The sequence below is a fragment of the Cynocephalus volans genome, chromosome 12 (genome assembly GCF_027409185.1).
Source record: "Cynocephalus volans isolate mCynVol1 chromosome 12, mCynVol1.pri, whole genome shotgun sequence".
Taxonomy (NCBI): Eukaryota; Metazoa; Chordata; class Mammalia; order Dermoptera; family Cynocephalidae; genus Cynocephalus; species Cynocephalus volans.
The window spans coordinates 22,736,347-22,754,724 of NC_084471.1; the positions used below are offsets into that span (position 1 = coordinate 22,736,347).

Below are 18,378 nucleotides of genomic sequence, written 5' to 3' on the forward strand. Positions count from 1 at the left end.
TCACTAAAGGCCTTCAGTAACTGAAGAACCAATATTTTTGACAGTGGGTTATTGGTAACACACAAGTCAGATTCTTCCGTCTTCTGAAAGTGCACTAAACAAAATGAAGTTGATGTTAGTTAGAGACACTTGTTTTCAGAATATTGGTTTGATGGCTTTGAAAGGCAGTAAAAGGCAGACAAATTGGTTACAAACTGGAAAAGGATTTGTTTATTCTGCTTCTATCAAATAAGAAGTAATAGTTGGGGTTTTGAAAGGCTACACATGACATATTTCCAATCTGACAAGGAGCCAGAGTAGACCATCTGAACACAAATGTCTGTAAAAGGACAGATTTCTACACATAAGTCACAACATATGTATTTTCTATGCAATTATTAAGGTCCTATTTAGAGCTAAAGGGATTGTGGATACTAGATAGCAAAGGTTTTGAAAGTCCTTATTTTTAAATTAAAGTATGACTCAATTACTCAATATATGTAAATAAAATTATGCAACTATTATATCTTCTTACTATAAAAATTTTCAATAACACAGAAGTATCACATAAAATAAAAAGTCCTCCAAAGTTATTTTAATGCACAGAGAAACATACATATAACATCTGAACTCTTGAAAGACTTGGCATCACAGAGAATAATTGTCCCACAAAGGATTTAAGGTAGCTATAAATACTGTACACACCCATTCATTTAAATCACACCTAGAAGGAGTACAATCCTTGCTCTATCATTCTGCAGTTGTGAAAGCATAACAGCTTCATCCATTTAACCTATGCTTACCTTATGAGTTCAATAACAGGATCCCAGAGAGCACTGAAGTTAACATATAACATGCCTAACAAATAACGAAGTGGCACCTGTAATTACAGGAGACTAGGTTAGTAAATAGGTAATGAAATATCATAGAAAAGCAGCACAGAAGCACCAAAATGCTAACATCCTAACCTGGACAACCTAAGATTTAGAAACGAGCTTGTGCATTAAGAAAAAAGTTGTAGGCATCAATCCAAAATTCAGTGTATAACAATTTTCCCGCTCTCCCCAAAATGTTGCTCGCTATTTAACAAAGAATCAGTACAGCAAACACAGTGCTCAAACTCACTCCAGATGTTCACACATAAAGGATACATTTGAATAAACAAATTTGACCAATGATTAAAGTATATTCTAACAAATGTTGCCATCACCTTATATGACAAAACTTGAAAGCAATCAGAAAAGCACCAATGCCAAAGAATCCAAGAAAGCATGCTGTGAATGACAGCTAAGGCTTTGCAAGCAGATACCCAAGTTCTCCAAACTGTACTTTACAGGAGTTATGATCTTGATTGTCTTTGTATCCCTAGCACCTAGTTTGATGTCCAAAACATAGTAAAGGCTTACTGAATGGCTGAATTCAGAACACAGAGTACTGAGTAGTAAATTCATTCCTATTGTAACATCTTCTAAATAGAAACCATAGGCTGCTGGGGCAGGAAATAGAGACCATCCTACAAAATATGGTCCCTTTACAGATAAGGAAACTAAGGCACAGGGGTCAAGGTGACAGCCTACAAGTAAGAGCAAGCAAGCCCTCTGCATGATTCCCAGTTCTACACAGTATATACCACCTTAACTCTCTCCATATAAAGACTGGCCGTCTTTACTTCCTGTACAACTAATATTAGTTACGGAATACTGGCATTTCAAATGTTGTTGAAATGACTATGAATAATATTTTTACAGCATGATCACCAGTATACCTAAGGCTCTGAGAGAGACATAAGTATACCCATACAAAGGGGTACAAAGAACACCTAATACTCATTTTATGTGCAGGGCACACAAGGAATTTTAACTATGATCAGTTGGTAATTGACATATAAGTTGATCTTCCATCTCTGGTAATAATATAGAATTATATCGTTTCAAGCACTAGACTCAGAGTCAGACAATATGGATCAAAGTTCCAATTCTAAAACGTTTACTACTACATAACCTTGAGCGAATCACTGTAACATCCTTGAGCCTCAAGTTCCATATCTATAAAATGGGCATATCATTCTGTAAACCACAAAGCACTGTGCAAATGTAAGATGTCGGCAAGACCAGCCTGGACTTTTATATTTTAAGTTTGCCTTCAAGAGATGGATAGCCTAGTAGGGACGAATAGGCAGGTAAACAACTAAGTACAGTGGGGAAGAGGCAGGAGAGGCTTCACTGAGGAAGTCACTCTCAAGCAGCAAAACAGAAAGGCAATGAATAGGAATGGTCTGCATCGCTTTGAACAATCATCATCCAAACATCAGCCCTTTCAGAAATCCTTCCTGTACACTCTCTTATGCATTCCTCATAGAACATGCCCCACTGCAGAGCAATGGTATGCCTTCTAGTCCATCTTGTCCTTGAGACTGTGATCTCTTTGAAGATAGGGGCTGGGTTTTTGCGTCACAAAAATTAATTTTAATCTTAATCATCATCATCATCATCATCATCATCATCATCATCGCTACCATTGAGTGAGTGCTTATAGGTGCCAGGTATTGTTTTAGCATTTTACATTTATCTTGTGTAATTCCCAGAGTTACCCAGCAAGTTAGGGACTATTATTTTCCCCATCTCACAGAAAAGGAAATCTAGTCACAGAGAATTCTGGGTTCAGTAAGTGGCAGTGCCAGGCCTTGACCTTGGCAGTCTTGACCACTCTACCTAAACTGCTGTGTGATGATGCTAGCAATCAGAAGAGTCAGTTCTGTTTCCTCACTTAACACATTTCTGCAACCTACTCCCCAGACCACAATCATTTATACCCTACCCTTTAAAGCTTTTTTTTGAAAGACAGAATTTGTATTTTGAAACTGGTTTACAAGATATGTTTTTTGATAAAGGATTATTTGCAAAATTATCCAATTTCTTAGGGTCTAAGGCTGATACAGTTAGAGAACTACTAAAAGTGAAGTATTACACTTTCAAATGCTCATGTGCTACATCTTGCAACTGAATGATAAGAAACACCAAGAGAGACCCTAAGTGAAACAAACTGCTAAAGCAGTCACTTCCCTGATCCACTAGGAAAAGCATTAATAAAACTGAATGAGAACTGGTCACAACTGCTGCCCACTTCCAAATCTTCAGAAGAGAGGACACAAAATTATTTCTACTACTTAAAATGCTGGCAGAACTATTTAATTCAAAGCAGCTAAGAGAACTGGGGATATACCTTGTTTTTTTTTTTTTTTTTTTAATTATCATTACTTTTTTCTTTGGTGACTACTTGGTATGCTTCCTAAAATAGGATTTAAAGCATAAATTTAAAAAAAAAATAAAAAGGACACTATTTTTACCTCCTGTAATGGCCCATCAGGGACTGCAGTCTGCACCACATCATGCCTTAGTTTTCTCAAATGAAGAAGCTTCTCTCTGTAATCGTTCACAGTTGCTGCAACAAGCTCCGCCTGGCGTAACACGGCAAAGGCAGACTGCCGCTCTGTGAGCCCATCATCCTGAACAAGCAGAGAAAGCCAAGGAGGCAGGTCAGTATTGGGATTTTCCAAAAAGAATATTAAATGTGAGTGAAGATCTAAAAAAAGAAAAAGTGGAATATGTTACTGTTTTAAATAAAATAAGCAATACTTATTTTGGTAAATGATTTGTTTTTCTTCACACCATTGATTTCTCGGATAATTCAGATTTAATAGTTAGCACAGAAATGACAAAAAACAGGAAAGTCATTCTCAAAATGACTCAAACTGATTGACAACACCTGATAAAATAAAGAAAAAAAAAATATATATATATATTTCCACTATACAATTCTACTTCTAAAAATTTACATTATGGGAATATTTCCCTACATAAAGATATCTGTGTAAGGATGGATGTTCATTGCTATATTATTTGAAATGCTGAAAAACTACAAACAATCCAACTAATTATCCATCTACAGGGAATTGCCTAAATGAGATATTTTAAACTCTGGAGTACTATTCAAACTTCAAAAGAAATGACATAGAACTAGAGGTACTAATGTAAAACCCCCATGATACCTGCAGTGGAGTGAATCGTGTCCCCCAAAACTCACTGAAGTGTGAATTGTGTCCCCCAAGTTTTATGCATTAGAAACTTAGCCCCCACTGTGACTGTTAAGAGGGTGGGAAATCCTATTCTGGTAACTGAAATTATTATGGAGCCCTGAAGGGGTGATTGGATTGTAGGACCATGCTGTAGTGAATGGATTAAAAACGGTGGTCAGGGGCATGGTTCTGAGGGCTTTAAAAGGACAGGAGAGTCTGTCTCTCTCTTTCTGCTCTCTCTGCTCCCACCATCTTGCAATGTGAGACCCCTGAGTCACTTCTGCCACCACCAGATGGACTTTGAACTTCCCAGCCTCAGAAACTACAAGCAATAAATGTCGTTTCTCTTTATAAATCACCCAGTTCCAGGTATTCTGTCATAGCAACACAAAATGGACTAATACAATACCTTTGTTTAAATTACATATGTGTATACAAAGAGTCTGAAGGAACATTCTCCGACTAACTGTGGATTGTCAGTGGTGGCCTTATTAGTAGGTGGGAGTAAGAATTACATTACATATTTTTAAAAAATATCCATTTGAACAATTAAAATACCTCCATCAATTCTGGAAGCCGAATATCAAAATGATTTAGGATCCTTATTGTCAACAGCCGAATCTAGAGAAAGTAAAAGCCAAGTTTCAAACTCTTAACGTTTAACCATAGGAAATTATTTGTGGTCAGAGAAACTTAAGTTTTATAGAATTAAGAAAAATACCATTTGACCAGAGTAATACATGTTGTCCATCCCTTATTTCATATTCAACCAACACCTTATTCAGATAGTACATGGAAAAATTAATAGGACTAGACTGGAAAGATAAGGCTGCCCATAAAACCAGGTTGTTTCCCTGAACTAAGATACTATAAGCATCTCTATAAGCTGATTAAGCTTCCAGTTCAATTGAAATTAGTGATTTTTATTCATAAGTAAAGTTTTCAGGTATTTATACTCACTTAAATGAGCAGGGGAGTCACCTAGAAAGCTTTAAGAAATTACATCGAGTTTTCATTTCTACCTAGCCCTTTGAGGGTGGGGACCCAGACTTTGTATTTTTATTAATCTCTCTGCTGCAATCAGTTTGTAAAACAATCTTTAGGAATCAGTGCTTTAAACAGAAATCATCCCAAAGCAGCATTTTCTGATTAAGGAGCTCTGACAACCACCGCCAGTACATATAAAGAAGAGAGACTGAAAACACATCACAAAACAGTATTTATTACCTTAGATACACCAGTTGAAATGTTTGCTTGTAACTTGGGAAATAATTCCATTAAAGCTTCCTCAGAAAGTGGCCCTTTGCAGCCACATAAGGATAATCTCTGATAATAGAGATCAGCCAACAGCAACACAGATGGCTCCAAAGGAAACATTCTGCAACAAGATACTTATTAGACCCAAACCGGATCACACTGGAGCATTTAGACTATAATATACTGAAAATTGTCACTGATGAAGGAAGCGTAAAGGGTGATATGTAAAAGTTCTACATGGACATTTAGCATCATTTTATGACGACGAGTCTGAGGCCCAGCAACGGTGAGAGGAGTGCTCAAAGACACACAGCCGGCTGGAGGCAGAGTTGGGATTAGAATACGCTACCTGACTACAAACCCAATACTGCCTCTTCAATCCACACAGCTGTAAAAGGAAAACAGATAATATTTACTGTTCGCCACGTGCCAGGCGCCGAGCTAGAGAGGGGAGCAGTCGAGTGATCTAGCACACGGGCTCTGGGGTACAGCAGCCCAGTGTGAACCCAGTCCTAGCACTCATCGGCAGTGTAACCCTGGGCAAACTGCTTAACCTCTTGGTGCCATCCTCATTACAAATATTTACTGAGCGCCCACTGTGTGCCAGTGACTTTTCTAGGCACTGAGAATATAGCAGTAAACAAAAGACAAAGTCCCTATCTTTCTGGAACTCACATCCTGGTAGAAGGTAGCCGATAAACAGATAAACTAGCATGAGAGTGATGAGAGCCGCGGAGAAAAGAAGATCAGGGAAGGAGGCTGGAGAGAGACAGGCGTGTGGGGTGGAGGGGAGAGGATGACCTGCACAGTGGAGCGCCAACGGATAAGGGGCGGCCACGGAAAGCAGAGCCCGAAGGAGCTGAAGAAGCGGCTCAAAGGATATCTGGAAGGAAAGCATCCGGGCGGAGGTAACAGCGATGCCAAGTCCCGGTCTGACGTGTGCTTGTCTGTAGAACACCAAAGAGGCCAGTGTGGCTGGAACTGAGTTAACAAGGAAGAGCGGCTGAAGAAGCCCTGAGGAACACAAGGACTTTGGATTTTGTACTGAGTGAGATGGAATACCACCACAGCAAGGTTTCTCAGCAGTGCCACTGCCGACAGTCTGGGCCAGATAACTCTTTGCTGTGGGCTGCCCTGTGCACTACAGGCTGCTTGGCAGCATCCCCAGCCTCTGCCCACCAGCTGCCAGGAACAGTGCTCCCCTCCCCCAGCGTGACAACCAAAAAGATCTCCAGAACTGCCCCCAGTTGAGAAGCACTGTACCAGAGAGTTGTGAGCAAAGGAGGGCGGGATCTGTGTTACACCTAAAAGAATCTTTCCAGTGCTGGGTATGGAATAGAGAGCAGCAGGCCAGGGTGGAGGCAAGGACACTCATTAGGAGGCTAATGCAATAATCCAGACAAGAGATGGTGGTGTAGACCTGGGTTTCATTTTGACACTTTAGTTTCCTGTCTGTAATGATAATGGTACCTACATCTCATGGAGTTATTGTCAGGATAATATTAAATAATGTACAGAAAGTATTCAGAACAGGGACTGGCACATAACAAGGACACAATAAACGCAATTATTAAAAATTACTATTACCATATGCATTGTACAATTTAATCTCCACCAGGTAAGTACTACTATCCCTTCCTTTTTTGTTGTTTTTCTTTTTTTTTTTTTTTTTACTGTTTCCTTTGGAGAGATAATGAAGTTGAGGTTAACAAACTTACCCAAAGCTACAAAGCTAGTAGGTGGTGAAGGTAAGACTCAAATCTAGGCTGTCTTGGCTGTGAAACCTAGCGCTTAGCCAGTGCACTGAGTACAGTCATGCAACTACACTGGAAGTTCATACTTCCACCCTCAAAAACAGATCCACTGCTGTTAGAGATCTCTGGACCTCTGAGGCTAAGAGCTACCTGGCCGACCCCACTCCGTGCTATGTGTGTCTTTTGTTTCAAACCTCGACAGCCACCTACAATTGTACAATTTATACCAAAGACTAAAGTGAAAAGTTTAAACAGAATGGTCACAAAAAAGGGAATACATAATATGGTAGATATGGTGATGTCAAAGAAATACTCTTCCCTGAAGGAAGTTCATTTAAATCAAAGAAATGCCAACTTTGCCCAGATTTGGAAATGTAAGGAGATTCTGGATTATTGCCGTAAGTCTCCTAACTGGTCTGCTTTATTACCCCCTACAGTCTCTTCTCAACATGGCAGCCAGAGTGATCCTGTTTAGGCCTAAGTCACTCCCCTGCTAAAAACCCTCCCACGGTCTCCCCTTTCACTCAGAGTGAAAGCCAAGGCCCTACAAGTGCCTGACAGCCATACAGTCTGCCACCTCCACCTCTATGTCCTACTCTCCTACTGCCTACTCCCTTGCCCCGTCAGCCACTATGGCCTCCTTGCTGCTCAAGCCAGGAACCCACCCCCGAGATCCCCAGGTCTGGAACCCAGGGAGAACTCTACAGCACAGATATCCTCATGGTGTACGTCCTCACTGCTTTAAGGTGTCTGCTCAAATGTCTCCTTCTTGGTGAGGCCTTCCCTATGTAAATCTGCTACGGTCCCTAGCCTCTGCCTTTTCCCTGTCCTGATCCAGCTGTTACTCTACATACCACTCAGCACCTTGTAACATGCTATATATTTCACTTATTCATTCTGCTAGTATCTCTTCTTGCTAGAATGTAAGCTCCACGAAGGCGGGAAGTTTCGTCTGTTTCATTCACTATGTTTCCCAGCGCCTAGAATAGGGCCTGGTACATGAGAAAAGCAAATAAATATTTACTGAATAAAGTAAATGAGAAAATCAGCTTTTCCAGAAAAAGAAGTAAATGACTTCCCAGGTTTTCAAAAGGCCTTACCTTTACAAAGAGTACATTATTGGCTCCCCAACAATGGCCCTGTCCTACTACCAAAATCAGCAGCTGGCTAAACTAAACTTAAAAAACAAAGAAAGAAAAACAAAATAAACAAATCAAAAAACTGGACTGTTTTAGTATGTAGCAAAAAAGACCACAGGAATGTTTTCTGAAATGCTGATCATGTCACGCTGAGGCAGAATATGAAAGTGTTGGGAATGTGTATGTTGGAACCACTAAAGAAGTTATGAAAGGTCAACAACATGCAACGTTATGATTGGGAATAGTTGGCAATATAAACCCTTTAAACTTTACAAGACTAATCAACACACATGATAAAATACCCCTTTATAAAGAATCTGTATTTAAAGATTGTATCAAAAAATGTATTTAATTAAGGGATCTAAATCAATATTAAATTTCACTATGTGAATGCAACTCAGGTATAAAATAGATCAAAATGACTTTTACTTTCACAAAAATAGAAGCTTTTATATTTTATTCATCATTAAGCCAAAAGAAAGATATGTTTACTTACAATACTAAATTCTTTACACGCTCCACAGGAACCAAATGAAGAAGTTCAGAAGATTCTTCCAAACTTAGCAGAGTACTTACAGCTTGGCAAAGAACAAATAAGTTTCCTAAGGGAAGAAAAACAGGAGAAACCACATTCCTTATTTCTTTGACATAATAACTATCAAACATCTCATTTATTTAACACTGCTACTTATAGAAAGTTCTTAAAGTGAATTTGTGCCTTCTAAAGAATTATCTGTCAAATGTCTGACTATAACAGAAAGAAACAGAAAAAGAAGTTTCCAAGTATTATATTTTATCTCTCTCTTTTTTTTTTGGCAGCTGGCCAGTATGGGGATCTGAACCCTTGACCTTGGTGTTACAACACCGTGCTCTAACCAACTGAGCTAATCGACCAGCCCTATCTTTCTCAATGTATACTCAGAAGTAGAGAATAAAAACTTATGTTCCATTAAGCGAGATGAGGACAAAATATAATGGCTCCACCCACTGGCAAAACCAAAAGTAGAACTTTTGAGCAGAGTAGACCTGCACTTTTCAAAAGCTAAGAATTTCAACTAATAAAATCAACTCGTGTTGATTTCATTTCTCCAATTTATAAGAAGTCATATATCCGGTGGCAACTACCCAAATATATTCAATTAATGATATTAATTTAATACTCATTTAATTTCTAGTCTAGGGGTCTACAAACTATGGCCCATGAGTCAGATCTGGTAGGCAGCCTGTTTTTACATAGCCTGCAAGCCAACAATGTTTTTTACATTTTTAAAGAGTTTAGAAAAAAAAAAAACAAAGAATAAAAAAAGAAAGATGGACTGTGGCCCAGTTAACATAAAATATTTACTCTCTGGTTCTTTACAGTAAGGTTTTGCCAGTCCCTGCTCTAGACTCTAGACCAGTGCTGTCCAATTGAACTTTCTGCAGTGGTAAAAATACTTGAGCCAATATGTAGCCACAATCCAACATGGCAGCCACTAGCCACATGCGGCCACTGAGCACCTGAGATGTGGCAAGTCTACTTTATTCTCTAATATATCAGGTTAATATCTAACACAGAATGTAGCACATTAATATTTAAGTAAATGAATGACCACTATACACGTATTAGCAAAAAACATTGTCCTTGCCTACTTTTAAATTACTGTTCTCAGGTCAGTGGGGGAGACATGCAATAGGAAATGGCATTTTGGGCAGGGCAGCCTAACTATGCCTGGAAGAGGCATGAAGGCCTCCCTAGAGATGTTGTGCTTGAGTTGAGTTTTGAAAAATAAATAAGAGTTCACTGAATGACAAAGACCTAGGAAGGTCTCCAGGCAGACGGAACACTTGCAAGGGCAGCCAGAAGGTTGTAAAAGAACGTGTCTTGCTCAGTCACCAAATGGAATGCTTGGAGCATAATGTGTATCCCAGAGGCAGGGTGGGCGTGGGAGACGGGGTACAAGAAGCGGGCTGGGACTCGAAACTGGGCAGTCTTCTATGCCATGGCATCCTTCTGATAATAGACCTTCCTTATGTTCAGGCCACCCCGACCCATCGCCACATTATGGAGTACAAGTGAAACACATTCATCTTCTCTGTTTTCCCAGATCAATCTTACAGGGGGTTACACCAGGACACAATGTTAGTACTACTCTCTGGTATTCCATGTGTTTACAAGTTACTTTGGGTGTGACAGAAAAGAAAGAGAAGAGAACAAATGGTGATTGTAACTGACCTTTTCCAAAGCTCCCTTGGTCAACAGTCATGAAGAGCGACTCTGTGAAGCATGTGACTAGTGGTATCACTGTCTCTTTCTCAAGGGGTCTGTCCAAAAGGAGAAAAGTTCAAACTGGCATTCATGGCTTTTTCACAGAATGGCAAGGAATGGCAAACATATTTTAACCAGCATGTCAAGCATCTCTATTAATATTAAACAGTTTATTTTCTTACCTAATATGAGGTAACACTACAAGTGCTGCCCAAGACTGTGAAAGGTAAGTGGTATCTTTATTTGGGGGTAACTGAATTACAGATAAGAGATGGTCCAACACTGGAAACTGTTCCCTTCCTTTCTTGGATCGAGTCATCTTCTGCTTTCTATATGATCTGAAGGATGAAAAGATAAATAAACGTTTAAAACAGGAGAAAATGTCATCCCTCATGCCCTGTAAAGTCTGAAATGAAATTGGTTCCTTTCCATTGTGGAGCCCTGGGGGAGCCTGTGGCAGTGGAGGTTGAATATAAAGCATTTTAAAAATGTGGGTCATTTACTGATTTGCAGTGAGAGGCTTTTTCAATTCCATTGGCTCTACGTCTTTCAATTTCTATTTTAATTTGCTTCATAACTTAAACCAAGTCTTTTCTAGGTTTAGGTAATATTTCTCAATTTTGTGCTGCTGGGCATATTTTTGAGAACTGAAGATGTAGTTCACTGGAATGAACCGACTTCCTCATTCCCCCTTTCCTTTTTGACCTGAATTTTACTACTTCACAAACGTAGAATGATGGTGCAAAGTTACCATGGGGAAGCTGACAAATACCACTAAAAAGGTTATGATATAGAAGTAATTTTCCCCGGCCGCTTTAATCTGATGTATGGTTATTCAATGACCTTTGCTGACATGCATTTGGTTTGGGGTATCTGTTACTCTGGTACTGTTCTTGTTGGCCTCTGTTGAGTTTTGCTCTTGTACTATTCCTCAATCCTATTTGAAAGAAAGAGATCTAATCAAAAGAAAAGTCATAGAAATAGTAAGTCAAATGATTTGTTTTATACTTTATCATCCATGTTCATTTTGGTTAGCTTGCAAAAGTGGAATATCAGGTTTTTACTCCCGTGCCCTTTTTTATCTTTAAAATGTATCACAAAGTTACATTCTCTTTTGTTTCATACTTATTAAGACAGAGTATTTGAAAATTCTGACAGATAATTAAGTGTCAATTCCTTAAAGTCACCACATCTTGACACATAGCCTTTTCAGTAGTAACCATGACTCAACGATCTACAAAAATCTCACAAAATAGTGAGATGCTTAAAAAAAAGAAGAGTCAGTTGCCATGTCATTTCCCTGCTTTACCACACCTGCCAATGAGCTTCTCCAATAAATCCATACTCCTCACCTCATCCTATAATGCCCTCCATGATCTGACCCTCGCCTACCCCTCTCGCCCTACTCTCCTTCTTGCTCACTGCTCTTCACCCACAGAGACTTTCTGTCCCTCAAACATACTATGCCTATCTCAGAGCCTTCGCAGTAACTCTTCCCTCTGCCTGGAAAAGTCTCTCACCCAGATCTTCACAAGGCTGGATGCTTCCATCAGTACAATCAGTTCAAAGGTCCCCCCTCCAGAGAGAAGCAGTGTCACCTCTCCATTCACTCTCCCTCTCAACCCCCTCTTTCATTTTTGTTTTATCGCTTTCTAAAATCATTTTGCTTATTTGCTTATCTGCCACACCACATCCTTCTCCCCCTCAAAAGGAACTTTTTCTTATTCATTGTTTTGTACCCAGTGCCTGACACTATAAATATCTGCCAAATGGCAGAATAAATTTATCTTCTAAAGAGTCTTTTCACATTTATTATCTCTTTTTATTCTTACAACAAACCTGTGAAGTGGGTGGATGGAATGTTACTAAGAATATTCAAACTATTATTTAAAAATCGTCACAGAAGGAATCAAGACAAAGGTGGCCATTCACACTTATCATATCTCTGCGGGGGGCAGAGGGGGGTGACGACAGAGGGATGTTTTCTCACAGAAAGAAATACAGAAGTTGTGGCATCTGCCTTAACATACCTACATTTATTTATTTATACCATGCCACATTCTAAGGAGGATTTGAGACTGCGATGACCGTGTTAGAAGGTCTGACAGGCTCAGACAGTCCCTTGGCTCCACTTCAGGGAAGCCAACCAACAAAGCAGCTCACTCCCATTGTACACAACCTAGAATTCTGACCACTTGCAAGACATGTGCCTGTTGGAGATTGGTGCAAAATCAAGAAAAAAGTTCCAAAGAAATAATTCTGCAGAAGTTAATCATTATCTAGTTCTCAGGAATCACAGCTCAGTAAGTTAAAAAACCAACAGGATTCTGGTGGCATATTTTGATAGAGAAACTACTTTTAAGGTAGGCAGTAGATACAAATAGGTGTTAAGAAGATAGGTTCCTCCAGAATCTCAAGCTCATCAAACTCAAAACCTAACTTTGCTGTATGACTGTAGAGACCATCTCCCACCGCAATGGATGTCATGAAGCTTAAAAGCTGAGTAATCAACAAAAACTCAAGGAATGTCCCCCTATTCCTATTGCCTCAAAGCAAACCGCAAATGCAACAGGTTTAACTAAGGTCAAGGGTTCAGATCCTCATACAGGCCTCTCAAAACCCTAAAAATAACAACAACAACAACAAAACAAGGAATGACAAGGGAACTGACTTCCTAATCTACGATTTCTAGAAGCTTACCTACTTAACTATTTGAAAAACAGTACGATAAATCCTTTCGCATATGTGAATAAACTTTGTTTTTAAACTTCTAAAGGGTACATATTGTTCTGATTGAAATTAAAGAAAGTAATCCATGACCCTTTTAACAATTTAAACCATGCAAAGGTATATAATTCAAAAATGAATGTCACTTCTTCTCCCCTTACCAACCTCCTAACAGAAACAAAGTTAATACTGTGGTTTGTGTATACTTGGGGAGATGCCAATTCTCCCCAAACTGACTAATAGGTTAAATGCAATTCCTAACAAATCTCAGCAAGGTTTTTCTTTGTAGCCATAGACAAGCTTATTCTGAAATTTATACAGAAAGACAAAGGACCAGGAATAGCTAAAACAATTCTGAAAAAGAATAAAGTGAGGATTTTTATTTAAAGATTTCAAGACATATTTTACAGCTATAGTAATAAAACAATGTGGTGTTGGTGGAGGTCAGATACAGAGATCAATGGAATAGAACAGAGAACCCAGAAGTAGACCCACACGTATATGCCCAACTGACTTTTGACAAAGGTGCAAAAAGCACCTTAATGAGGAAGAATAGCCTTTTTAACAAATGTTGCCAGAAAAAGTGAACATCCACAGAAAAAAAAAGAGAAAAACTTGACCTAAACATCAAATCTTATGCAAAAGTTAACTCAAAACAAATCGTGGACTTAAGTGTAAAACATAAAATAATAAAACTTTTAGAAAAAAAAATAACGGGAGAAAATCTTTGGGACCTAGGGCTAGGCAAAGACTTGATACCAAAAGGATTATCCGTAAAAGAAAAATTTAATAAATTGGACTTCTTCAAAATTTAAAACTTTGCTCTGCAAAAAAGTTTTGTTAAAAGAATAAGAATAAGCTATATAGTAGGAAATAATATTTGCAAATCACTTATCTGACAAAAGGACTTGTACCTAGAACATATAAAACATTCTCAAAACTGAACAGTAAAGAAACAAATAATTCAGTTAGAAAATGGGCCAAAGAAACAAACAAATATTTTGCTAATAGAAGATAGACAGATGGCACATGAAAAGATGCTTCAACATCATTAATCACTAGGGAAATGCAAATTAAAACTACAATGAGATATCATTACACCCCTATCAAATAAAAAAATAGTGATAAATACCAAAAGCTAGCAAGGATACAGAGAAATTTGATCACTTATATACTGCTGGTAAGAATGTAAAATGGCACAGCCACTCTGGAAAAATGTTTGGCCCTTCTTATAAAACTAACCATGTACCTAACACACAACCCAGCAATTCCATTTTTGGGTATTAAATCCAGAGAATGAAAACATGAATATTCATAACAGCTTTATTCATAACAGCCAAAAGCTGGAAATGATCTAAATATACTTCAACAAGTGAATGAGGAAACACATTATGCTACATCCATTCCATGGAATACTACTCAGCAATAAAAAGGAATAGACTATTGATACACACAACTTAGATGAATCTTAAGGGAATTATATTGAGTAAAAAAAGCCAGTCTTAAAAGTTATACTGCAGGGCCGAGCCCGTGGCGCACTTGGTAGAGTGCTGCGCTGGGAGCGCGGCAACACTCCCGCCACGGGTTCGGATCCTATATAAGAATGACTGGTGCACTCACTGGCTGAGTGCCGGTCACGAAAAAATGACCAAAAAAAAAAAAAAAGTTATACTGCAGAAATCCATTTATATATTATTGAAATGACAAAATTATAAAAATGGAGAAGAGATTAGTGGGTGCCAGGGGTTAGGGATCCTGGTGGTGATGGAGCACTTCTGCATCCTCACTCTGGTGGTGGTTACGGATCTATACACGTGATTAAACTGCACAGAACTATACATACCTATATGGATACATACTCAGATAAGTGCACGTAAGACTCATGAAATCTGAATAAATTGGTGGATTATACCAATGTCAATTTTCTGGTTGTGGTACTGCGGTATACTTATGCAAGATGTTACCAATGGGGGAAACTAGGTGAAGGGTATACGAAACCTCTCTGTACTGTGTCTTGCAACTGCACACCAATGTACAATTATTTTAAAATAAAAGGTTACAAAACTTAATAGTCACCTCTTTCTTTCCCTGAGCACCCTCTTGGTGTAAACAAAGTTAACAGGTTTGTGTATCCTTCCACATGTTTTTCTATGCTTATATATGTATTTTGTTTTTACTTTGCAAAATGGGATCATACTACCATGCTATGTGTATAGTTAGTTCTACAACCTGCTTTTCTTACATAACAATTTATCGTGGACACCTTTCCAGTTATTATACATACAGCTTCATCTTTTTACAGTCTTCTCGATGCACTGTATTTTAATGGGTAATTTTACCAATATTTCAGGGAATAGACTTAGAACTTACCCCACTGTCTGTTGTGAGAAAACCAGAGGGTACTTTTCAATTGCCATCGAGCCAGCAGTGGGAGGTGCTGCTTTGTGGAGAATGAGCTTGGCCAGAATGGCCAGAGCTTCATCTTTGACCACAACATCATCAATCAAGAAGCAATTGTCAACATATGAGAGAAAGCTTGGTAGAAAAAGCTAAAAAAATGAAAGGAAACCAGATTTATTAACAGGTATAAATTTCAGAATATCTAATAAAGAGAAGATTCCAGTACTTGCAGAGAGAGAGAAAAAAAAAAAAAAAAGATCATGAACCCTCTCATAGGAACAATGGAAGCTAAAGACAACATAGCAATGCCTTAAAAACTCTGAGAGAAAATGACTTAGAATCTAAAATTCTATGCCCAGACTAGTGTGAGGAGAGAATAAAGACATTTCCAGATGTACTAAATCTCAAAATCTGACCTCCATTCACCCCTCTCAGGAACCTCTGGAAAATATATTCCACCAAAATAAGAGAGTGAACTATAACAAGAGAAAAAAATGGGTCTCATGATACAGAAGAGACGCAAAAAGAAGTCCTAGTATAACATCTGTGCAGTGGGTTGAGAAAGCAACCCATTCAGACTGAAACTGGGAAGAATGTCTCCAAGAAAAAGAAAAAAAAAAAAAGATTGAGCTGCCAATGAGCTGATAAATTATCTAAGTTTGCTATGTGAAAGGCGTTTATAACACTGTTAGAAGACAGACTCATTGACCAGTTATTCAAAGAAAACAATTTTCAGTTTTTAAAGAATGAGGCTATTATAAACTCCAGGAAAAATAAGAGAGTACGTTTTTTAAAAAGTACATATAATGATAAAATACTGCTCGTTTATAAGGATTAAGCTTGTGGTCAATATGGATTTAACCAAAATTTGTGATATAACTCTATTGGGAGGATGAGGAATATAAAAGAACTAAAACCCATCTATTACAGGAGGAGGAAGTCTGCAGATGAGGACTAAAACTAACAAATCAAGGAAAAGCAGTATATTCAGGTGATTCAAAAATATAAAGTAAATACCAGAAAAAAATAGCTAAAAATCATTAGATGTGATTGTTGCTGGTGAGTAAGATGGAAGTAGAGAATAAATGACTGCCTTTTAGCCTTGTTTGACTTTTTAAACTACATACATATAGTACTCCTACAAAAATAATATTTTTTAAAAAAGACTGAAGGGAACAGGAGAGAAGGAAAAGATGTACTTGCTAAGAAAACCAAAGTAAGATAAAGAGTCTTACTGAGCAGAAAGAAACAAGATCTAGGACTTGTACAAATAGGTGTTTCTTTGAGACAAATGAAAGAACATATATTACTACATTATGAGAATACATATTACGAGAATACGTATTATTAAAGACTACAGGGAAGATGAGAAGACAGATACAGAGATAAGTTTCCATGAAGTATACTGTAGTTACAAGTTACAAGGAGTGGCAAATGTTTGATGGTGAGGGAAAAGGGATAAAATAAACTCAGGATTTAACAAGAAAGATTTCTACCTCATTCTGCCAGGTATTTTTTTTTTAAATTGATAATTTTCTTTTTTATTATACAAAAGGTAGAATACAATATACTCTGTAATTTGGTTTTTTACACTTAAAATATCTTAAAACATTTTATTAGTAGTACAGAGATCTTTCTCATTCTTTTTTCATAGCTGCATAGTATTACAATGAATAGATGTGTCATATTAAATTTAACTAGTCCTCTAATGATGATAATTTGGGATGTTTCCGGTCTTTTACTTCAAAGAAAAACCTTATAAATATGTCATTTTGTAGGTGTGCAGGTAAATCTGTAGGACAGATTTCCAGAAGTGAGATTGCTGGGTCGAAGGGTAAATGCACTTGTTATTTTATAAATATTCTCAAACTGCTCTCTGCAATGGATATATGCCAGGTATCTATTTTGTAGCTATGAAATGAATTCACAACCTTCCTCCAATGCAAACTGTTTCAGAAACAATTTTCTATGCTTCAAATTCACATAAAAGTTCTCTAAACTGGTTTTTCAATTTTACCACATTGTTCTGTAACTACCTAAAGTATTATTAAAAAACAAGTTGGCTACTGGGTATCATTTTAAATGCCTAAGCATATGGAATAAAGTTTCACCTGTAACCTAGAACTGAGTATAATTTCTTTAAAAAAAAATTGACTAAAATGTCAAGCAGTTATTCTGATCCTCTCAAAACACAAAACAAAAAAAATCACAGGGTTTCAAATTTGATTATTTTATCATGACAGATTAAAAAAAAAATACTCAAAACTTAATATCTTGCTTACCTGCTCAAACTGCTTCATAGCAAACATGACTTCAGAAAAATCCAAAATTAAACGTCTTTCAAACCTGCTTTCAAAAATCTGCAGACAAGTTAAAACTATTAATGTACATACACAGAGAGTACTTTCCCCATTCCCCACAAAAAGCAGCTAGAAAAAAACCCCCCAAAACAACATAGCAGCTCGAGTAAGGGAATGGGAGCACACTTCAATCCGTATTCTGTTCAAATGCTGGCTCTTCTCCAAAGGAACTTACACAGAGGCGAGAGGGCACTCACTATATTACTTGACTCTGCCTAGGAGCTGAACAATTCTTTCCCAGCTCCAGAGAATTACAAAAGGGCAAGTAGCATTACCTTATACCTTCCCAAAAGGTGTATTACTGCACTACATGAAACTAGGAAGAACCTAACTGATCTATTTCCAATCCCACTTCCCTCCAATCCATCTTCTGAACTCACTAAAAGGCAAATCTCATCAAATCACGTCCCCGCTTGGAATTCTTTCTGGGCCTTCTACT

At 37.9% G+C, this 18,378-nt stretch overlaps 1 protein-coding gene across 2 annotated transcripts in view; it reads right to left on the bottom strand.

Annotated features, from left to right (window-relative positions):
* UTP20 (UTP20 small subunit processome component) overlaps positions 1-18,378 on the bottom strand; it is a 97,346-nt gene that overhangs the window by 69,333 nt on the left and 9,635 nt on the right. For both annotated transcript variants that reach the window (XM_063076343.1, XM_063076342.1), the window contains exons 11-19: positions 17,862-17,939; positions 15,550-15,728; positions 10,635-10,790; positions 10,420-10,508; positions 8,701-8,806; positions 5,282-5,432; positions 4,613-4,675; positions 3,326-3,484; positions 783-859 (exon numbers count right to left, since the gene is read on the bottom strand). In XM_063076343.1, the coding sequence (XP_062932413.1) occupies positions 783-859; positions 3,326-3,484; positions 4,613-4,675; positions 5,282-5,432; positions 8,701-8,806; positions 10,420-10,508; positions 10,635-10,790; positions 15,550-15,728; positions 17,862-17,939 (1,058 nt within the window). The remainder of the gene's footprint in view (positions 1-782; positions 860-3,325; positions 3,485-4,612; positions 4,676-5,281; positions 5,433-8,700; positions 8,807-10,419; positions 10,509-10,634; positions 10,791-15,549; positions 15,729-17,861; positions 17,940-18,378) is intronic.